Genomic DNA, 24,162 nt, shown 5'->3' with positions numbered 1-24,162 from the left:
GATTTTCTATGGGGTTGAGATCTGGAGACTGGCTAGGCCACTCCAGGACCATGAAATGCTTCTTACGAAGCCACTCCTTCGTTGCCCGGGCGGTGTGTTTGGGATCATTGTCATGCTGAAAGACCCAGCCACGTTTCATCTTCAATGCCCTTGCTGATGGAAGGAGGTTTTCACTCAAAATCTCACGATACATGGATCCATTCATTCTTTCCTTTACACGGATCAGTCGTCCTGGTCCCTTTGCAGAAAAACAGCCCCAAAGCATGATGTTTCCACCCCCATGCTTCACAGTAGGTATGGTGTTCTTTGGATGCAACTCAGCATTCTTTGTCCTCCAAACACGACGAGTTGAGTTTTTACCAAAAAGTTCTATTTTGGTTTCATCTGACCATATGACATTCTCCCAAACAATTTTGTTTCTGGTGTCCTTTGACAGCTCTTTGGTCTTGGCCATAGTGGAGTTTGGAGTGTGACTATTTGAGGTTGTGGACAGGTGTCTTTTATACTGATAACAAGTTCAAACAGGTGCCATTAATACAGGTAACGAGTGGAGGACAGAGGAGCCTCTTAAAGAAGAAGTTACAGGTCTGTGAGAGCCAGAAATCTTGCATGTTTGTAGGTGACCAAATACTTATTTTCCACCATAATTTGCAAATAAATTCATTACAAATCCTACAATGTGATTTTCTGGATTTTTTTTCTCAATTTGTCTGTCGTAGTTGACGTGTACCTATGATGAAAATTACAGGCCTCTCATCTTTTTAAGTGGGAGAACTTGCACAATTGGTGGCTGACTAAATACTTTTTTCCCCCACTGTATCTCCCCTATATAGACTGTCCCTTGAGAAAGCTTCCACTGTCTTCCTCTCTCCTCCCTATAGTATATCTCCCCTATATAGACTGTCCCTTGAGAAAGCTTCCACTGTCTTTCTCTCTCCTCCCTACAGCTTGTTCCCCTCCCCAGTGGTGGATATGCCCCCTGTCTCAGCTGTGCTGGGTAGGGCCGGTTCTCTCTCTCTCTTTGTTCCCCTCCCCAGCGGTGGATATGCCCCCTGTCTCAGCTGTGCTGGGTAGGGCCGGTTCTCTCTCTCTCTTTGTTCCCCTCCCCAGCGGTGGCTGTACCCCCTGTCTCTGCGGTTGTCTCCTGATAGTGGACCTGAAGCTTGATAGGCGTCGTCTGAAGCCCTCTCCAGAGAAGAAGTAGAGCAGCGGGTCGAAGCAGGAGTTGGAGGCAGCCAGACAGAGCGTCACCACCACACTCTTCTGCATGTACACCAGCTCCGAACAGGAAGTGGAGGTCTGGGACAGGAAGCTGAGGTGGACGGAGCGCTGGATGTGGTATGGCATGAAGCACAGCAGGAACGCCAGCATCACTATGACGATCATTCGGATGGCCTTAGACCCCGCCCCCTTCTGGCGCTGCGCAGTGTGTTGCCGTGACAGCAGGGCCCGGATGATCCCGGCGTAGCACAGCAGGATGACCAGGAAGGGAAGCACGAAGCCCACGGCCAATGAGAAGTAGTTGAGCATGATGAGCTTGTTAAGCCCGCCCCTTGTGCTGCGCTCTGGAGGCTCGAAGCACTTGGTCTTATTGGTGGCTGGGTGGACGTGTTGACCAGTCATGAGGAAGGGGGAGGAGACAGTGCAGATGAACACCCAGATACAGACACACACCAGACGGGCGCGGCGCTCTGAGACCAGGCGCAGGTTCTGCACGGGGAACACGATGGCGAGGAAGCGCGTGACGGACATGGCGGTCATGAAGAACACGCTGCAGTAGAGGTTCACGTAGAGGGCATAGGATGAAACCCTGCACAGGAAGTCTCCCAGGTTCCACTGACCCTGAGGGAGAGGATCAACAACAACAATAATCTATTTTAATAGTATCTCAAAGGCCGGGATTCATTCAAAGGTGCGTTGTCGACAATGTGCCTTTTAAAGGCAGTTTCCCCCGACGTAAATTACCTGTAAAAGTCAAGTGAAATGTGCTTGTCGACAACTCACCTTCGATTGAATTCTGCCAAAATGCTGTTACGGAGCAACCCCCCCAGTCATTACTACCTTATTAACGTAGTAGAGGACCCGTAGTGGGAGCGTAGAGACGCACAGCAGGTCGGACACGGCCAAGTTCAACATGTAGATGTGGAACGCAGAACGCTGCCGGAACGTTTTGACCAGAACCAGCAGAGCGAAACCGTTACCGGCCAGGCCGAACACCGTGATGATAGAGTACACAGTAGAGTACACCTGGAGAGACAGAAACACCTGGTAACAGACAGCAGAGTACACCTGGAGAGACAGAAACACCTGGTAACAGACAGCAGAGTACACCTGGAGAGACAGAAACACCTGGTAACAGACAGCAGAGTACACCTGGAGAGACAGAAACACCTGGTAACAGACAGTAGAGTACACCTGGAGAGACAGAAACACCTGGTAACAGACAGCAGAGTACACCTGGAGAGACAGAAACACCTGGTAACAGACAGCAGAGTACACCTGGAGAGACAGAAACACCTGGTAACAGACAGCAGAGTACACCTGGAGAGACAGAAACACCTGGTAACAGACAGCAGAGTACACCTGGAGAGACAGAAACACCTGGTAACAGACAGCAGAGTACACCTGGAGAGACAGAAACACCTGGTAACAGACAGCAGAGTACACCTGGAGAGACAGAAACACCTGGTAACAGACAGCAGAGTACACCTGGAGAGACAGAAACACCTGGTAACAGACAGCAGAGTACACCTGGAGAGACAGAAACACCTGGTAACAGACAGCAGAGTACACCTGGAGAGACAGAAACACCTGGTAACAGACAGCAGAGTACACCTGGAGAGACAGAAACACCTGGTAACAGACAGCAGAGTACACCTGGAGAGACAGAAACACCTGGTAACAGACAGCAGAGTACACCTGGAGAGACAGAAACACCTGGTAACAGACAGCAGAGTACACCTGGAGAGACAGAAACACCTGGTAACAGACAGCAGAGTACACCTGGAGAGACAGAAACACCTGGTAACAGACAGCAGAGTACACCTGGAGAGACAGAAACACCTGGTAACAGACAGTAGAGTACACCTGGAGAGACAGAAACACCTGGTAACAGACAGCAGAGTACACCTGGAGAGACAGAAACACCTGGTAACAGACAGCAGAGTACACCTGGAGAGACAGAAACACCTGGTAACAGACAGCAGAGTACACCTGGAGAGACAGAAACACCTGGTAACAGACAGCAGAGTACACCTGGAGAGACAGAAACACCTGGTAACAGACAGCAGAGTACACCTGAAGAGACAGAAACACCTGGTAACAGACAGCAGAGTACACCTGGAGAGACAGAAACACCTGGTAACAGACAGCAGAGTACACCTGGAGAGACAGAAACACCTGGTAACAGACAGCAGAGTACACCTGGAGAGACAGAAACACCTGGTAACAGACAGCAGAGTACACCTGGAGAGACAGAAACACCTGGTAACAGACAGCAGAGTACACCTGGAGAGACAGAAACACCTGGTAACAGACAGCAGAGTACACCTGGAGAGACAGAAACACCTGGTAACAGACAGTAGAGTACACCTGGAGAGACAGAAACACCTGGTAACAGACAGCAGAGTACACCTGGAGAGACAGAAACACCTGGTAACAGACAGTAGAGTACACCTGGAGAGACAGAAACACCTGGTAACAGACAGCAGAGTACACCTGGAGAGACAGAAACACCTGGTAACAGACAGTAGAGTACACCTGGAGAGACAGAAACACCTGGTAACAGACAGCAGAGTACACCTGGAGAGACAGAAACACCTGGTAACAGACAGCAGAGTACACCTGGAGAGACAGAAACACCTGGTAACAGACAGCAGAGTACACCTGGAGAGACAGAAACACCTGGTAACAGACAGCAGAGTACACCTGGAGAGACAGAAACACCTGGTAACAGACAGCAGAGTACACCTGGAGAGACAGTTGTCAGAGCAGCTTACCGATCACTGCACCTGTACACAGCCCATCTGAAATTAGCCCACCCAACTACCTCATCCCCATATTGTTATTTATTTTGCTCATTTGCACCCCAGTATCTCTATTTGCACATCATCTCTTGCACATCTATCATTCCAGTGTTAATACTAAATTGTAACTATTTTGCACTATAGCCTATTTATTGCCTTACCTCCATAACTTGCTACATTTGCACACACTGTATATATATTTTCTGTTTGTATTTTTGACTTTATCTTTTGTTTTACCCCATATGTAACTCTGTGTTGTTGTTTTTATCGCACTGCTTTGCTTTATCTTGGCCAGAACTTGTTCTCGACTGGCTTCCTGGTTAAATAAAGGTGAAATAAAATACAAAATAAACAAAAATACACCTGGTTACAGACAGACAGTAGAATACACCTGAGAGAGACAGACACCTTTTTTAATTGTCTACTATTTCGAATAATAAATGTGTAGTATATGTTGATGTGTTTATGTGCCGGGTATGATTCACGCTGCACCTTGGTCCGAAATCTCTGGAAGACTGAAACAGGTTTCCCTCAAGAATTTCCCTGTATTTAGCACCATCCATCATTCCTTCAATTCTGACCAGTTTCCCAGTCCCTGCCGATGAAAAACATCCCCACAGCATGATGCTGCCACCACCATGATTCACTGTGGGGATGGTGTTCTCGGGGTGATGAGAGGTGTTGGGTTTACACCAGACATAGTGTTTTCCTTGATGGCCAAAAAGCTCAATTTTAGTCTAATCTGACCAGAGTACCTTCTTCCATATGTTTGGGGAGTCTCCCACATGCCTTTTGGCGAACACCAAACATGTTTGCTTATTTTTTTCTAAAGCAATGGCTTTTTTCTGGCCACTCTTCCGTAAAGCCCAGCTCTGTGGAGTGAACGGCTTAAAGTGGTCCTATGGACAGATACTCCAATCTCTGCTGTGGAGCTTTGCAGCTCCTTCAGGGTTATCTTTGGTCTCTTTGTTGTCTCTCTGATTAATGCCCTCCTTGCCTGGTATGTGAGTTTTGGTGGGCGGCCCTCTCTTGGCAGGTTTTGTTGTGGTGCCATATTCTTTCCATTTTTTAATAATGGATTTAATGGTGCTCCGTGGGATGTTCAAAGTTTCTGATATTTTTTTATAACCCAACCCTGATCTGTACTCCTCCACAACTTTGTCCCTGACCTGTTTGGAGAGCTCCTTGGTCTTCATGGTGCCCCTTGCTTAGTGGTGTTGCAGACTCTGGGGCTTTCAGAACAGGTGTATAAATACTGAGCTCATGTGACAGATCATGTGACACTTAGATTGCACACAGGTGGGCTTTATGTAACTAATTATGTGACTTCTGAAGGTAATTGGTTGGACCAGATCTTATTTATTTACCTGTGCTGGATTGTCATCTCGTTACCGGGAAGGTGTTTCACCTGTGCTGGCCCAGGTGATATTTAAGAGCGGCTGGCCCAGTGCTCCAGTGGTTTGGAGAGACATGGAAGGTTATCACCCTATTTGATTTATAGACAAACCTTTATCTGATCTTACATTTAAGTCATTTACCAGACGCTCTTATCCAGAGCGACTTACAGGAGCAATTAGGGTTAAGTGCCTTGCTTAAGGGCACATCGACAGATTTTTCACCTAGTCGGCTCGGGGATTAGAACCAGCGACCTTTCGGTTACTGGCTCAATGCTCTTACCCACTAAGCTACCTGCCGCCCCTTCCCTGTTTTCGATTTGCTCCACCATTTTAGTTTGCTTCCTGTCTTTAAGTTTGGTTTTTTCTTTCGTTTGCATCTTAGTGGGCAAATTTTGTTGCGCTCATGGTGGTTTGGAGAGACATGGAAGGTTGTTGGAAGGCGCTTAGATCCCAGTTGTTGCTATGAGTGTCTTGTTAGAACCCCTTGTCCACCTGTTTTGGTTGTTGTCAATCATACAATGTGATTTTCTGGATTTCTGTTTTAGATTCCGTCTCTCACAGTTGAAGTGTACCTATGATAAAAATTACAGACCTCTACATGCTTTGTAAGTAGGAAAACCTGCAAAATCGGCAGTGTATCAAATACTTGTTCTCCCCACTGTATATAATAAATTATCAACCCTGCAAGCAATACAATACTCTATTATTATGGTGGGAGATTATAATACTGTTTTAATTAGCTCAATGGACCGTAAAGGAAATCACACTACAAACTATCACCCTCATGCTCTTAAGGAAGTCGTGAATTTCATGGATACATTAGAACTAGTAGATATATGGAGGCTTAAATATCCTGACCTAGTGAGATATACATGGCGGAGACTCAATCAAGCTAGTCGTCTTGACTTCTTTTTTATGTCATTCTTGTTGGTACCAACTGTTTAAAAAGTGTTGATAGGGGACAGAATGCGGTCGGACCATCATATAATTGGCATATACATTACTCTTACTGAATTTCCACGTGGGCGAGGATATTGGACATTTAATCAAAGCCTATTGGATGATAACTTGTTTTTAACTAGGACAGAGGAATCTATAACATATTTTTTCCGACATAACATAGGTACAGCAAATCCCCTTATTGTATGGGACACTTTTAAATGTGCCTTTAGAGGCCATGCAATTCAGTACTCATCTCGAAAACAAAAGCAATTTAGGTCAAAAGAGTCCATACTAACAAAGGAAATAGAGGGTCTAACAGAACAGATAGATAGCAATAAAAACTGGCTTAGAATAAATTAGAGGAAAAACTAAAAATAAATGGAGAAACTTATTCAAGAAAGATCAAGTGTAATATATTATAAAAATAAAGCAAACTGGATGGAATATGGGGAAAAATGCACAAAAAATAATTTACTGAAACTGGTTACACCCATGAATCACCCATGATTCACCAAATTATATTTTGAAGGAGGAAGCAAAGTACTTTAAGCATATGTTTTCGTTTTCTTATTGTCTGGGACATGCCTTGCCTACTGCTGTTTGGGCTAGTTCTTATTGTACTATTTCACTGTAGATCCCCCAGCCCAGCTCAACCTGCCTTAGACAGCTCCTTTGTCCCACCCCCCACACACACGGAGAACGGCTCAATCGGTGCCTCCAGTGATGCTATCTTTTTCATCGTTACCCAACGCTTAGGTTTACCTCCACTGTACTCATATTCTTCCATATCCTTGTCTGTACATAATGCCCTGAATCTATTCTACAACGCCCGAAAATCTGCCCCCTTTATTCTCTGTACCCAACGCACTAGAAGACCAGTTCTTAAAGCCTTTAGCAGTATCCTTATTCTACTCCTCCTCTGTTCCTCTGGTGATGTAGAGGCTAACCCAGGCCCTGTAGCCCCCAGTATCACTCCTACTCCCCAGGAGCTATCATTTGTTGACTTCTGTAACCGTAAAAGCCTTGGTTTTCTGCACGTTAACATCAGAAGCCTCCTTCCTAAGTTTTAGTTATTCACTGCGTTAGCACACTCCGCCAACCCTGATGTTCTAGCAGTGTCTGAATCCTGGCTTAGGAAGGCCACCAAAAATTCAGAAATGTCCATCCCCAACTACAACATTTTCTGTCTAGATAGAAATGCCAAAGGGGGGGAGTTGCAATATACTGTAGAGATAGCCTGCAGAGCTCTATCATACTATCCAGGTCTGTGCCCAAACAGTTTGAGCTTCTACTTCTAAAAATCCACCTTTCCAGAAATAAGTCTCACTGTTTCAGCTTGCTACAGACCCCCCTCAGCCCCCAGCTGTGCCCTGGACACCATATGTGAATTGATTGCCCCCCATCTATCCTCAGAATTCGTACTGCTTGGTGACCTAAACTGGGATATGCTTAACACCCCAGCCGTTCTACAATCTAAACTAGATGATGGTCCTCTGTAGCTCAGCTGGTAGAACATGGCGCTTGTAACGCCAAGGTAGTGGGTTCGATCCCCGGGACCACCCATACACAAAAATGTATGCACGCATGACTGTAAGTCGCTTTGGATAAAAGCGTCTGCTAAATGGCTTATTATTTATATGCCCTCAATCTCAGACAAATTATCAAGGAACCTACCAGGTACAACCCTAAATCCGTAAACATGGGCACCTTCATAGATATCATCCTGATTAATCTACCCTCTAAATACACCTCCGCTATCTTCAACCAGGATCTCAGCGATCACTGCCTCATTGCCTGTGTCTATAATGGGTCCGCGGTCAAACGACCACCCCTCATCACTGTCAAACGCTCCCTAAAACACTTTAGCAAGCAGGCCTTTCTTATTGACCTGGCCCGTGTATCCTGGATGGATATTGACCTCATTCCGTCAGAAGAGGATGCCTGGTTGGTCTTTAAAAGTGCTTTCCTCTCCATCTTAAACAAGCATGCCCCATTCAAAAAATTCAGAACTAAGAACAGATATAGCCCCTGGTTCACCCCAGACTTGACTACCCTTGACCAGCACAAAAACATCCTGTGGCGTACTGCATTAGCATCGAACAGCCCCCGCGATATGCAACTTTTCAGGGAAGTCAGGAAACAATATACACAACCAGTTAGGAAAGCAAAGGCTAGCTTTTTCAAACAGAAATGTGCATCCTGTAGCACTAACTCCAAAAAGTTTTGCGACACTGTAAAGTCCATGGAGAATAAGAGCACCTCCTCCCAGCTGTCCACTGCACTGAGGCTAGGAAACACTGTCACCACCGATAAATCTACGATAATCGAGAATTTCAAAAAGCATTTTGCTACGGCTGGCCATGCTTTCCACCTGGCTACCCCTACCCCGGCCACCAGCTCTGCACCCTACGCTGCAACTTGCCCATGCACCCCCCCGCTTCTCCTTCACCCAAATTCAGACAGCTGATGTTCTGAAAGAGCTGCAAAATCTGGGCCCCTACAAATCAGCTGAGCTAGACAATCTGGACCCTTTCTTTCTAAAATGAGCTGCCAAAATTGTTGCAACCCCTATTACTAGCCTGTTCAACCTCTCTTTTGTATCGTCTGAGATCCCCAGAGATTGGAAAGCTGCCGCGGTCATCCCCCTCTTCAAAGGGAGTGACACTCTTGATTCAAACTGTTACAGATCTATATCCATCCTGCCCTGCCTTTCGAAAGTATTTGAAAGCCAAGTTAACAGATCACCGACCATTTTGAATCCCACCGTACCGTCTTCGCTATGCAATCTGGTTTCCGAGCTGGTCATGGGTGCACCTCAGCCACACTCAAGGTCCTAAACAATTTTATAACCGCGATCGATAAAAGACAGTACTGTGCAGCCGTCTTCATCGACCTGGCCAAGGCTTTCGACTCTGTCAATCACCGCATTCTTATTGGCAGACTAAATAGCCTTGGTTTCTCAAATGACTGCCTCGCCTGGTTCACCAACTACTTCTCAGATAGAGTTCAATGTGTCAAATCGGAGGGCCTGTTGTCTGGACCTATGGCAGTCTTTATGGGGGTGCCACAGGGTTCAATTCTCAGGCCGACTCTTTCTCTGTGTATATCAATGATGTCGCTCTTGCTGCTGGTGACTCTCAGATCCACCTCTACGCAGACGACACCATTTTGTATACATCTGGCCCTTCATTGGACACTGTGTTAACAAACCTCCAAACGAGCTTCAATGCCATACAACACTCCTTCCGTAGCCTCCAACTGCTCTTAAACACTAGTAAAACTAAATGCATGCTCTTCAATCGAACGCTGCTTGCACCCGCCCGCCCGACTAGAATCACTACTCTCGACGGGTCTGACCTAGAGTATGTGGACAACTACAAATACCTAGGTGTCTGGTTAGACTGTAAACTCTCCTTCCAGACTCACATTAAGCATCTACAATCCAAAGTTAAATCTAGAATTGGCTTCCTATTTCGCAACAAAGCCTCCTTCACTCATGCTGCCAAACATGCCCTCGTAAAAATGACTATCCTACCGATCCTTGACTTCGCCGATGTCATTTACAAAATAGCCTCCAACACTCTACTCAGCAAAATAATTACAATTAGTATTAACACTGGAATGATAGATGTGCAAGAGATGATGTGCAAATAGAGATACTGGGGTGCAAATGAGCAAAATAAATAACAATATGGGGATGAGGTAGTTGTTCTAAAAGCTTCTATTCTCATTGTTTCTACAGATTGTTAATTGAAAATAATTGTTTTTGCTAAAAGTATTATTATACTATTGATCGATTGACTATGACTTTTCAGATCACCCAGTAATGCTATCTGCAAGGTTAGCTCCAGGTAAATATTGCAATCGTTCAGCCATTCCTGGACCTGTGTCCAAAAACAAGCTACAAATTAACAGAACCAAAACAACTGATCTAATGACTCTGTCTCAATTTTTTATTTATTTCACCTTTATTTAACCAGGAAGCCAGTTGAGAACAAGTTCTCATTTACAACTGCGACCTGGCCAAGATAAAGCAAAGCAGTGCGATAAAAACAACAACACAGAGTTACATATGGGGTAAAACAAAACATAAAGTCAAAAATACAACAGAAAATATATATACAGTGTGTGCAAATGTAGTAAGTTATGGAGGTAAGGCAATAAATAGGCCATAGTGCAAAATAATTACAATTAGTATTAACACTGGAATGATAGATGTGCAAGAGATGATGTGCAAATAGAGATACTGGGGTGCAAATGAGCAAAATAAATAACAATATGTGGATGAGGTAGTTGAGTGGGCTAATTTCAGATGGGCTGTGTACAGGTGCAGTGATCGGTAAGGTGCTCTGACAACTGATGCTTAAAGTTATTGAGGGAGATAAGAGTCTCCAGCTTCAGAGATTTTTGCAGTTCGTTCCAGTCATTGGCAGCAGAGAACTGAAAGGAATGGCGGCCAAAGGAGGTGTTGGCTTTGGGGATGACTGTCACGCCCTGGCTCTAGGGACTCTTTTATGTTGAGCCAGTGTGTGTAGAGTCTATGTTTTGTGTTCTTTGTTTCAGTTTCTAGTTCATGTGGGGATGAGCAATGAGATATACAGTGGGGAGAACAAGTATTTGATACACTGCCGATTTTGCAGGTTTTCCTACTAACAAAGCATGTAGAGGTCTGTAATTTTTATCATAGGTACACTTCAACTGTGAGAGACGGAATCTAAAAAAAATTATCCAGAAAATCACATTGTATGATTTTTAAGTAATTCATTTGCATTTTATTGCATGACATAAGTATTTGATACATCAGAAAAGCAGAACTTAATATTTGGTACAGAAACCTTTGTTTGCAATTACAGAGATCATACATTTCCTGTAGGTCTTGACCAGGTTTGCACACACTGCAGCAGGGATTTTGGCCCACTCCTCCATACAGACCTTCTCCAGATCCTTCAGGTTTCGGGGCAGTCGCTGGGCAATACGGACTTTCAGCTCCCTCCAAAGATTTTCTATTGGGTTCAGGTCTGGAGACTGGCTAGGATACTCCAGGACCTTGAGATGCTTCTTACGGAGCCACTCCTTAGTTGCCCTGGCTGTGTATTTCGGGTCGTTGTCATGCTGGAAGACCCAGCCACGACCCATCTTCAATGCTCTTACTGAGGGAAGGAGGTTGTTGGCCAAGATCTCGCGATACATGGCCCCATCCATCCTCCCCTCAATACGGTGCAGTCGTCCTGTCCCCTTTGCAGAAAAGCATCCCCAAAGAATGATGTTTCCACCTCCATGCTTCACGGTTGGGATGGTGTTCTTGGGGTTGTACTCATCCTTCTTCTTCCTCCAAACACGGCGAGTGGAGTTTAGACCAAAAAGCTCTATTTTTGTCTCATCAGACCACATGACCTTGTCCCATTCCTCCTCTGGATCATCCAGATGGTCATTGGCAAACTTCAGACGGGCCTGGACATGCGCTAGCTTGAGCAGGGGGACCTTGCGTGCGCTGCAGGATTTTAATCCATGACGACGTAGTGTGTTACTAATGGTTGTCTTTGAGACTGTGGTCCCAGCTCTCTTCAGGTCATTGACCAGGTCCTGACGTGTAGTTCTGGGCTGATCCCTCACCTTCCTCATGATCATTGATGCCCCACGAGGTGAGATCTTGCATGGAGCCCCAGACCGAGGGTGATTGACCGTCATCTTGAACTTCTTCCATTTTCTAATAATTGCGCCAACAGTTGTTGCCTTCTCACCAAGCTGCTTGCCTATTGTCCTGTAGCCCATCCCAGCCTTGTGCAGGTCTACAATTTTATCCCTGATGTCCTTACACAGCTCTCTGGTCTTGGCCATTGTGGAGAGGTTGGAGTCTGTTTGATTGAGTGTGTGGACAGGTGTCTTTTATACAGGTAACGAGTTCAAACAGGTGCAGTTAATACAGGTAATGAGTGGAGAACAGGAGGGCTTCTTAAAGAAAACGAACAGGTCTGTGAGAGCCGGAATTCTTACTGGTTGGTAGGTGATCAAATACTTATGTCATGCAATAAAATGCAAATTAATTACTTAAAAATCATATAATGTATTTTCTGGATTTTTGTTTTAGATTCCGTCTCTCACAGTTGAAGTGTACCTATGATAAAAATGACAGACCTCTACATGCTTTGTAAGTAGGAAAACCTGCAAAATCGGCAGTGTATCAAATACTTGTTCTCCCCACTGTACCTGCTGGAGCGCATACTACGGGTGGGTGTTGCTATGGTGACCAATGAGCTAAGATAAGGCGGAGATTTGCCTAGCAGTGATTTATAGATGGCCTGGAGCCAGTGGGTTTGACGACGAACATGTAGTGAGGACCAGCCAACAAGAGCGTACAGGTCACAGTGTTGGGTAGTACATGGGGCATTGGTGACAAACGAATGGCACTGTGATAGACTACATCCAATTTGCTGAGTAGAGTGTTGGAGGCTATTTTGTAAATGACATCGCCGAAGTCAAGGATCGGTAGGATAGTCAGTTTTACGAGGGCATGTTTGGCAGCATGAGTGAAGGAGGCTTTGTTGCAAAATAGGATGCCGATTCTAGATTTAACTTTGGATTGGAGATGCTTAATGTGAGTCTGGAAGGAGAGTTTATAGTCTAACCAGACACCTAGGTATTTGTAGTTGTCCACATACTCTAGGTCAGACCCGTCGAGAGTAGTGATTCTAGTCGGGTGGGCGGGTGCCAACAGCGTTCGATTGAAGAGCATGCATTTAGTTTTACTACAAGAGCAGTTGGAGGCTACGGAAGGAGTGTTGTATGGCATTGAAGCTCGTTTGGAGGTTTGTTAACACAGTGTCCAATGAAGGGCCAGATGTATACAAAATGGTGTCGTCTGCATAGAGGTGGATCTGAGAGTCACCAGCAGCAAGAGCGACATCATTGATATACACAGAGAAAAGAGTCGGCCCAAGAATTGAACCCTGTGGCACCCCATATAGACTGCCATAGGTCCAGACAACAGGCCCTCCGATTTGACTCATTTAACTCTATCTGAGAAGTAGTTGGTGAACCAGGCGAGGCAGTCATTTGAGAAACCAAGGCTATTTAGTCTGCCAATAAGAATATGGTGGTTGACAGAGTCGAAAGCCTTGGCCAGGTCGATGAAGACGGCTGCACAGTACTGTCTATTATCGATCGCGGTTATAATATCGTTTAGGACCTTGAGCGTGGCTGAGGTGCACCCATGACCAGCTCGGAAACCGGATTGCATAGCGGAGAAGGTACGGTGGGATTCGAAATGGTCGGTGATCTGTTTTGTTAACTTGGCTTTCAAAAACTTACGAAGGGCAGGATGGATATTTTCTCCATGTAATAAATAATATAATGTAGCTATGTCATTTAGCAGACACTTTTATCCAAAGCGACGTACAGTCATTCCTATTCTATACTGTACAGTCCCTTAAATAGGCCTGTTCACAACAACATGGATCACGATTACTCTGAACATGCTGCTTCTGTTAGATTGATTGGTTAGTGGTATCTATCTCATTGCACAGCTTTCCCATATCATAGAAGCATATCAATAAGTGGGCATCTGGCCTTTGCATGATGGAGGGGCGGGGGGGGGGCAGACAGATATGGTTACCTGGTTACGGAACTCATCGACAGACGGACAGTTGGTCATGTTGTACCTCAGAGTCACGTTGTCAAACTCCTCTAGATCCATGTCTGGAACAGACAGACAGACAGACAGACAGACAGTATGAGAAGAGAAGAAAACACGTTTCTACAGAGTTCAGAGTTCAGAGTTCAGGTATGCCTCTGCACTACATGAAAGAAAGGAAAATTGGAGGGGTTTTCAACAATAATGACATGAATCCCGTACTAGGGCATAACCAGGAAAAATGTCCGGTATTCCAGTCATTTCAGTAGTTTTATGTTTTGCTTTGACAAAACCTGTTATCTAGAGTGCCTTGCAAAAGTATTCACCCCCCTTGGCGTTTTTCCTATTTTGTTGCATTACAACCTGTAATTTAAATTGATTTTTATTTGGATTTCATGTAATGGACATACACAAAATAGTCCAAATTGGTGAAGTGAAATGAAAAAAATTACTTGTTTCAACAAATTCAAAAAAATTAATAACAGAAAAGTGGTGCGTGCATATGTATTCACCCCATTTGCTATGAAGCCCCTAAATAAGATCTGGTGCAACCAATTACCTTCAGAAGTCACATAATTAGTTAAATAAAGTCCACATGTATGCAATCTAAGTGTCACATGATCTGTTAAATGATCTCAGTATATATACACCTGTTCTGAAAGGCCCCAGAGTCTGCAACACCACTAAGCAAGGGGCACCACCAAGCAAGCGGCACCATGAAGACCAAGGAGCTCTCCAAACAGGTCATGGACAAAGTTGTGGAGAAGGACAGATCAGGGTTGGGTTATAAAAAAAATATCAGAAACTTTTAACATCCCACGGAGCACCATTAAATCCATTATTAAAAAATGGAAAGAATATGGCACCACAACAAACCTGCCAAGAGAGGGCCGCCCACCAAAATTCACGGACCAGGCAAGGAGGGCATTAATCAGAGAGGCAACAAAGAGACCAAAGATAACCCTGAAGGAGCTGCAAAGCTCCACAGCAGAGATTGGAGTATCTGTCCATAGGACCACTTTAAGCCGTACACTCCAAAGAGCTGGGCTTTATGGAAGAGTGGCTAGAAAAAAGCCATTGCTTAAAGAAAAAAATAAGCAAACACGTTTGGTGTTCGCCAAAAGGCATGAGGGAGACTCCCCAAACATATGGAAGAAGGTACTCTGATCAGATGAGACTAAAATTGAGCTTTTTGGCCATCAAGGAAAACGCTATGTCTGGCGCAAACCCAACACCTCTCATCACCCCGAGAACACCATCCCCACAGTGAAGCATGGTGGTGGCAGCATCATGCTGTGGGGATGTTTTTCATCGGCAGGGACTGGGAAACTGGTCAGAATTGAAGGAATGATGGATGGCGCTAAATACAGGGAAATTATTGAGGGAAACCTGTGTCAGTCTTCCAGAGATTTGAGACAGGGACGGAAGTTCACCTCCGTCCCAGTTTACACAGTGAGGGAAAAAATTATTTGATCCCCTGCTGATTTTGTACGTTTGCCCACTGATCAGTCTATAATTTTAATGGTAGGTTTATTTGAACAGTGAGAGACAGAATAACAACAAAAAAATCCAGAAAAACGCATGTCAAAAAAGTTTTAAATTGTTTTGCATTTTCATGAGGGAAATAAGTATTTGACCCCTCTGCAAAACATGACTTAGTACTTGGTGGCAAAACCCTTGTTGGCAATCACAGAGGTCAGACGTTTCTTGTAGTTGGCCACCTGGTTTGCACACATCTCAGGAGGGAATTTGTTCCACTCCTCTTTGCAGATCTTCTCCAAGTCATTAAGATTTCGAGGCTGACGTTTGGCAACTCGAACCTTCAGCTCCCTCCACAGATTTTCTATGGGATTAAGGTCTGGAGACTGGCTAGGCCACTCCAGGACCTTAATGTGCTTCTTCTTGAGCCACTCCTTTGTTGCCTTGGCCGTGTGTTTTGGGTCATTGTCATGCTGGAATACCCATCCACAACCCATTTTCAATGCCCTGGCTGAGGGAAGGAGGTTCTCACCCAAGATTTGACGATACATGGCCCCGTCCATCGTCCCTTTGATGCGGTGAAATTGTCCTGTCCCCTTAGCAGAAAAACACCCCCAAAGCATAATGTTTCCACCTCCATGTTTGACGGTGGGGATGGTGTTCTTGGGGTCATAGGCAGCATTCCTTCTCCTCCAAACACGGCGAGTTGAGTTGATGCCAAAGAGCTCGATTTTGGTCTCATCTGACCACAACACTTTCACCCAGTTCTCCTCTGAATAATTCAGATGTTCATTGGCAAACTTCAGACGGGCATGTATATGTGCTTTCTTGAGCAGGGGGACCTTGCGGGTGCTGCAGGATTTCAGTCCTTCACGGCGTAGTGTGTTACCAATAGTTTTCTTGGTGACTATGGTCCCAGCTGCCTTGAGATCATTGACAAGATCCTCCCGTGTAGTTCTGGGCTGATTCCTTTCTCATGATCATTGCAACTCCACGAGGTGAGATCTTGCATGGAGCCCCAGGCAGAGGGAGATCGACAGGTCTTTTGTGTTTCTTCCATTTGCGAATAATCTCACCAATTGTTGTCACCTTCTCACCAAGATGCTTGGCGATGGTCTTGTAGCCCATTCCAGCCTTGTGTAGGTCTACAATCTTGTCCCTGTCATCCTTGGAGAGCTCTTTGGTCTTGGCCATGGTGGAGAGTTTGGAATCTGATTGATTGATTGCTTCTGTGGACAGGTGTCTTTTATACAGGTAACAAGCTGAGATTAGGAGCACTCCCTTTAAGAGTGTGCTCCTAATCTCAGCTTGTTACCTGTGTAAAAGACACCTGGGAGCCAGAAATCTTTCTGATTGAGAGGGGGTCAAATACTTATTTCCCTCATTAAAATGCAAATCAATTTATAACATTTTTGAAATGCGTTTTTCTGGATTTTGTTGTTGTTATTCTGTCTCTCACTGTTCAAATAAACCTACCATTAAAATTATAGACTGATCATTTATTTGTCAGTGGGCAAACGTACAAAATCAGCAGGGGATCAAATACTTTTTTCCCTCACTGTACACTCAATTAGTATTTGGTAGCATTGCCTTTAAATTGTTTAACTTGGGTCAAACGTTTCGGGTAGCCTTCCACAAGCTTCCCACAATAAGTTGGGTGAATTTTGGCCAATTCCTCCTGACAGAGCTGCTGTAACTGAGTCAGGTTTGTAGGCCTCCTTGCTCGCACACGCTATTTCAGTTCTGCCCACAAATGTTCTATAGAATTGAGGTCAGGGCTTTGTGATGGCCACTCCAATACCTTGACTTTGTTGTCCTTAAGCCATTTTGCCACAACTTTGGAACATTGTCCATTTGGAAGACCCATTTGCAACCAAGCTTTAACTTCCTGACTGATGTCTTGAGATGTTGCTTCAATATAGCCACATAATTTTCCTTCCTCATGATGCCATCTATTTTGTAAGTGCACCAGTCCATCCTGCAGCAAAGCACCCCCACAGCATGATGCTGCCACCCCCGTGCTTCACGGTTGGGATGGTGTTCTTCGGCTTGCAAGCAACCCCCTTTATCCTCCAAACATAACGATGGTCATTATGGCCCAACAGTTCTATTTTTGTTTCATCAGACCAGAGGACATTTCTACAAAAAGTACGATCTTTGACCCCATGTGCAGTTGAAAACCGTAGTCTGGCTTTTTTATGGCGGTTTTGGAGCAGTGGCTTCTTCCTTGCTGAGCGGCCTTTCAGGTTATGTCGATATAGGACTCGTTTTACTGTGGATATGGATACTTTTGTAACTGTTTCCTCCAGCATCTTCACAAGGTCCTTTGCTGTTGTTCTGGGATTGATTTGCACTTTTCGCACCAAAGTACGTTAATCTCTAGGAGACAGAACGCATCTCCTTCCTGAGCGGTATGACGGCTGCGTGGTCCCATGGTGTTTATACTTGCGTACTATTGTTTGTACAGATGAACGTGGTACCTTCAGGCGCTTGGAATTTGCTCCCAAGGATGAACCAGACTTGTTGAAGTCTACAATTTCTGGCTGATTTCTTTTGATTTTTCCATGATGTCAAGCAAAGAGGCACTGAGTTTGAAGGTAGGCCTTGAAATACATCCACAGGTACACCTCCAATTGACTAAAATGATGTCAATTAGCCTATCAGAAGCTTCTAAAGCCATGACATTATTTTCTGGAATTTTCCAAGCTGTTTAAAGGCACAGTCAACTTAGTATGAAAACTTCAGACCCACTGGATTTGTGAAACAGTGAATTATATAAATGAAATAATCTGTCTGTAAACAATTGTTGGAAAATGTACTGACTGTACTTGTCATGCACAAAGTAGATGTCCTATCCGACTTGCCAAAACTATAGTTTGTTAACAAGAAATGTGTGAAGTGGTTGAAAAACAAGTTTTAATGATTCCTACCTAAGTGTATGTAAACTTCCGACTTCAACTGTATGTTTCTGGTATAATGGTGTTGGTGTGAGCCATGACCGGCCTTTGAAAGCACTATGGCTACAGATGTGAGTGCTACGGGCAGTAGTCATTTAGATAGTCTACCTTGGTGTTCTTGGGCACTGGGACTATGGTGGTCTGCTTGAAACATGTAGGTATTACAGACCGGGTCAGGGAGAGGTTGGAAATGTCAGTGAAGACACTTACCAGCTGGTCAGCACATGAGTACAAGTCCTGGTAATCCGCCTGGCCCTGCGGCCTTGTGAATGTTGACCTATATGTTGACCTACGTGATCACACAGTCGTCCGGAACAGCTGATGCTCTCATGCATCCTTCAGTGTGGCTTGCCTCGAAGCGAGCATAGAAGTAATTTAGCTCGTCTGGTAGGCTCGTGTCACTGGGCAGCTCGCGGCTGTGCTTCCCTTTGTAGTCTGTAATAGTTTGCAAGTCCTGCCACATCCGACGAGCGTCGGAGCCGGTATAGTATGATTCAATCTTAGTCCTGTATTGATGCTTAGCCGGTTTATGGTTCGTTGGAAGGCATAGCGGGATTTCTAATAAGCGTCCGGGTTAGAGTCCCGCTCCTTGAAAATGGCAGCTCTACCCTTTAGCTCAGTGTGGATGTTGCCTGTAATCCATGGCTTCTGGTTGGGGTATGTACGTACAGTCACTGTGGGGACGAAGTCATCGATGCACTTATTGATGAAGCCAGTGACTGTTGTGGTCTATTCCTCAATGCCATCTGAAGAATCCCGGAACATATTCCAGTCTGTGCTACCAAAACAGTCCTGTAGCTTAGCATCTGCGTCATCTGACAACTTCCTTATTAACCGAGTCACTGGTACTTCCTGCTTTAGTTTTTGCTTCTAAGCAGGAATCAGGAGGATAGAGTTATGGTCAGATTTGCCAAATGGAGGGCGAGGGAGAGCTTTGTATGCGTCTCTGTGTGCGGAGTAAAGGTGGTCTAGAGTTTTTTTCTCCTCTGGTTGCACATTTAACATGCTGGTAGAAATTAGGTAAAACTGATTTAAGTTTCCCTGCATTAAAGTCCCCGGCCACTAGGAGCGCCGCTTCTGGATGAGCGTTTTCCTGTTTGCTTATGGCTTTATACAGCTCATTGAGTGCGGTCTAGTGCCAGTATCGTTTGTGGTGGTAAATAGACAGCTACAAAAATAGTGTGGTCTACAGCTTATCATAAGATACTCTACCTCCGGCGAGCAAAACCTCAAGACTTCCTTAATATTAGATTCTGTGCACCAGCTGTTGTTTACAAATATAACCGGACCGCCACCCCTTGTCTTACCGGAGTCAGCTGTTCTATCTTGCCGATCCAGCGTATATCCCACCAGCTATATGTTATCCATGTCGTCGTTCAGCCACGACTTGGTGAAACATAAGATATTACAGTTTTTAATGTCCCGTTGGTAGGATATCCGTGATCGTAGTTAGTCTATTTTGTTCTCCAATGATTGTACGTTGGCTAATAGGACTGATGGTAGAGGCAGATTACCCACTCGCCGTCGGATCCTTACAAGGCACCCCGACTTACGTCCCCGATATCTCCCTCTCTTTCTCATGCGAATGACGGGGATTTGTCCAGTACAAGGTGAGTAATTGCTGTCCTGATATCCAGAAAATCTTTTCGGTCATAAGAGACTGTGGCAGAAACATTATGTACAAAAGAAGTTACAAATAACGCTTAAAAACACACACAATTGGTTAGGAGCGGCAGCCATCTACTCCGGTGCCATTCATTCATCCTGTTAGTAACTATGTTAAACACCTGGCAGACATCCTGTTAGTAACTATGTTAAACACCTGACCTGACAGACATCCTGTTAGTAACTATGTTAAACACCTGACAGACGTCCTGTTAGTAACTATGTTAAACACCTGACCTGACAGACATCCTGTTAGTAACTATGTTAAACACCTGACAGACATCCTGTTAGTAACTATGTTAAACACCTGACAGACATCCTGTTAGTAACTATGTTAAACACCTGACAGACATCCTGTTAGTAACTATGTTAAACACCTGACAGACATCCTGTTAGTAACTATGTTAAACACCTGTTATTTTCTTTCACCTCTAAGATTACAGTTAAGTGTGTAACTAACAAGCTGGGAAATATAAGACACAGACAAATATCCTGCTCAGCTACAAGGAAGTGTGTGTGTGTGTGTGTGTGTGTGTGTGTGTGTGTGTGTGTGTGTGTGTGTGTGTGTGTGTGTGTGTGTGTGTGTGTGTGTGTGTGTGTGTGTGTGTGTGTGTGTGTGTGTGTGTGTGCGGCTTCTCGTGACTGAAGTGTCTGCCAAAAAGGTTTCCAAGTGAAGTTATGCAAATATCCAGCAGGACAGAGGAAGTGTTTCCTGGTATCTTGGTCTGCACCCTACACTCTTTATTATGCACTACTTTCCCCAGGGCCCGTAGGGAACAGGGGGCCATTTGGGACATATTATAAGATAGATAAGAAAAGATAATGATTTAATCAAAGACATAAGCAATAAATCCAGGTAGAAAATGTAATTTTAGTTTAACTACAGTGTTATCTGTAGGTCAGAACACTGGTCCTACTGGTAGTTTAACTACAGTGTTATCTGTAGGTCAGAACACTGGTCCTACTGGTAGTTTAACTACAGTGTTATCTGTAGGTCAGGCCACTGGTCCTACTGGTAGTTTAACTACAGTGTTATCTGTAGGTCAGGCCACTGGTCCTACTGGTAGTTTAACTACAGTGTTATCTGTAGGTCAGGCCACTGGTCCTACTGGTAGTTTAACTACAGTGTTATCTGTAGGTCAGGCCACTGGTCCTACTGGTAGTTTAACTACAGTGTTATCTGTAGGTCAGAACACTGGTCCTACTGGTAGTTTAACTACAGTGTTATCTGTAGGTCAGGCCACTGGTCCTACTGGTAGTTTAACTACGGTGTTATCTGTAGGTCAGAACACTGGTCCTACTGGTAGTTTAACTACAGTGTTATCTGTAGGTCAGAACACTGGTCCTACTGGTAGTTTAACTACAGTGTTATCTGTAGGTCAGGCCACTGGTCCTACTGGTAGTTTAACTACAGTGTTATCTGTAGGTCAGGCCACTGGTCCTACTGGTAGTTTAACTACAGTGTTATCTGTAGGTCAGAACACTGGTCCTACTGGTAGTTTAACTATAGTGTTATCTGTAGGTCAGAACACTGGTCCTACTGGTAGTTTAACTATAGTGTTATCTGTAGGTCAGAACACTGGTCCTACTGGTAGTTTAACTACAGTGTTATCTGTAGGTCAGAACACTGGTCCTACTGGTAGTTTAACTACAGTGTTATCTGTAGGTCAGAACACTGGTCCTACTGGTAGTTTAACTACAGTGTTATCTGTAGGTCAGAACACTGGTCCTACTGGTAGTTTAACTACAGTGTTATCTGTAGGTCAGAACACTGGTCCTACTGGTAGTTTAACTACAGTGTTATCTGTAGGTCAGAACACTGGTCCTACTGGTAGTTTAACTACAGTGTTATCTGTAGGTCAGGCCACTGGTCCTACTGGTAGTTTAACTACAGTGTTATCTGTAGGTCAGAACACTGGTCCTACTGGTAGTTTAACTACAGTGTTATCTGTAGGTCAGGCCACTGGTCCTACTGGTAGTTTAACTACAGTGTTATCTGTAGGTCAGAACACTGGTCCTACTGGTAGTTTAACTACAGTGTTAGCTATAGTTAAGTTGTAGACATACAGTAAAAGGATGTTCATCATTGTTCAACATATGACATTAAAATGACACGTCGCTACACTGCTGTAAAAGCACCAATCAGTTATCATCAGGGTTCTGCAACTCAGCTGTCTGTCTGTCTGGCTGGCTGCCTGTCTGGCTGCCTGTCTGGCTGCCTGTCTGGCTGCCTGTCAGGCTGTCTGTCTATCTGCCTGTCTGTGTGTCTGCCTGCCTGCCTGCCTGCCTGCCTGCCTGCCTGCCTGCCTGCCTGCCTGCCTGCCTGCCTGCCTGCCTGCCTGCCTGCCTGCCTGCCTGCCTGCCAGTCCCAGCTCCGACTCACACAAACAGCCCAGCCAAACACCTGTTTATACAAACCTATCTGTTTACTAACACTGTGTGTGAACCAGTAAGCATTGCTCCTTAGATGTTGAGGTATTTATGGCCTTGAATAGACGTGTTATCTACAGTGAACTGATCACTGCTCAGACACTTTACCTGCTGCTGCTGAGGAAGAAGTTGTGTTCCAGTTTAAAGAAACAGTGACTGAGTGATGGCATTATCAAACAGTAGATTAGAGATTTCCCATTGAAGTCAGCAGACCTTTTTCACAAGGGAGCCCTGGTTAAGAAGGGCAGCTCAATGAATGGTAAATAGAAAGTAACTCATTTAATCCCATTCAGTATCCAGAGGTTTCTTCATATAAACAGAGAGTTTCTTACCGTAACCTGCAGACTGTTGCCTGATAGATGATAGAACCTGCTGCTCTGCTTCAGCCTCAGAGTCCTGCTGCTGTGGGACACACTGATACACTCAGACACAACTCCTCTCTCGCTCTCTCCCTCACACTGATACACTCAGACACAACTCCTCTCTCGCTCTCTCCCTCACACTGATACACTCAGACACAACTTCTCTCTCGCTCTCTCCCTCACACTGATACACTCAGACACAACTTCTGCTGCACCTCCTCTCTCTCTCTCTCTCTCTCTCTCTCTCTCTCTCTCTCTCTCTCTCTCTCTCTCTCTCCCTCTCTCCCTCTCTCCCTCTCTCTCTCTCTCTCTCCCTCTCTCCCTCTCTCCCTCTCTCCCTCTCCCCCTCTCTCTCTCTCTCTCTCTCTCTCTGCCTCTCTCTCTCTCTCTCTCTCTCTCTCTCTCTCTCTCTCTCTCTCTCTCTCTCTCTCTCTCTCTCTCTCTCTCTCTCTCTCTCTCTCTCTCTCTCTCTCTCTCTCTCTCTCTCTCTCTCCCTCTCTCTCTCTCTCTCTCTCCCTCTCTCTCTCTCTCTCTCTCTCTCTCTCTCTCTCTCTCTCTCTCTCTCTCTCTCTCTCTCTCTCTCTCTCTCTCTCTCTCTCTCTCTCTCTCTCTCTCTCTCTCTCTCTCTCTCTGCCTCTCTCTCTCTCTCTCTCTCTCTCTCTCTCTCTCTCTCTCTCTCTCTCTCTCTCTCTCTCTCTCTCTCTCTCTCTCTCCCTCTCTCCCTCCCTCCCTCTCTATGAGTTCATAGCTTCAACCCTGCAGCACACACACACACTTACACACACCAACTGATTAATGAACTGCCAAATGTATATATTTTTTATCTTGCTTTGTTTGCTCTTTCCAGTATTATGTCTATCTCTGATAAGCTACTCAGGAAAGGGCTGAAAATAGCCCATATTAATGTCACGGTTTCGGCCGAGGCTGCTCCTTCTTCTTGTTCGGGCAGGCTTCGGCGGTCGTCGTCTCCGGAGTACTAGCTGCCACCGTTCTATGTTTCGATGTTTGATTGGTTTTGTCTGTTTTGTTACACCTGTTCCTTGTTAGTGTTCATTATGCGTCCTATAAGTTCTCTTGAGTTTTGTCATGTGTTGTGTGTAATTGTTCGTTGTCACTGTGGTATGCTAGTTCGTTTTTGTCTCTCTGTTCGATGTAGTAGAGAGCTCCGCACTTTTGTGCCTTTGTATGTGTTCCTGAGTGGCGTTCCTGAGGGTGTTCCTGAGTGGCGCAGTGGTCTAAGGCACTGCAGTGCTAGCTGTGCCACTAGAGATCCTG

At 45.1% G+C, this 24,162-nt stretch overlaps 1 protein-coding gene across 1 annotated transcript; it reads right to left on the bottom strand.

Annotated features, from left to right (window-relative positions):
* Positions 1–816: 816 nt before the first annotated feature.
* Positions 817–23,089, bottom strand: LOC121536525 (cysteinyl leukotriene receptor 1-like). The gene is made up of 4 exons (XM_041843863.2): positions 22,858–23,089; positions 13,977–14,059; positions 2,062–2,247; positions 817–1,842 (listed from the first exon to the last, which is right to left on the bottom strand). Exons 2-4 carry the CDS (start codon positions 14,055–14,057, stop codon positions 985–987), a joined length of 1,125 nt encoding a protein of 374 aa, XP_041699797.1. The 5' UTR covers positions 14,058–14,059; positions 22,858–23,089; the 3' UTR covers positions 817–984.
* Between the last annotated feature and the right edge of the window lie 1,073 nt (positions 23,090–24,162).

This window comes from Coregonus clupeaformis, chromosome 2 (assembly GCF_020615455.1).
Source record: "Coregonus clupeaformis isolate EN_2021a chromosome 2, ASM2061545v1, whole genome shotgun sequence".
Lineage (NCBI taxonomy): Eukaryota > Metazoa > Chordata > Actinopteri > Salmoniformes > Salmonidae > Coregonus > Coregonus clupeaformis.
This window is presented reverse-complemented; position numbering and strand designations above follow the sequence as displayed.

Coding starts and splice junctions, on each gene's coding strand:
- LOC121536525 (XM_041843863.2), bottom strand. CDS start 14,057: ATGGATCTAGAGGAGTTTGACAACGTGACTCTGAGGTACAACATGACC. Junction 2,248..13,976: donor TCGATGAGTTCCGTAACCAG/GTAACCATATCT, acceptor CTGTCTCTCCAG/GTGTACTCTACTGTGTACTC. Junction 1,843..2,061: donor TCCTCTACTACGTTAATAAG/GTAGTAATGACT, acceptor CCTCTCCCTCAG/GGTCAGTGGAACCTGGGAGA.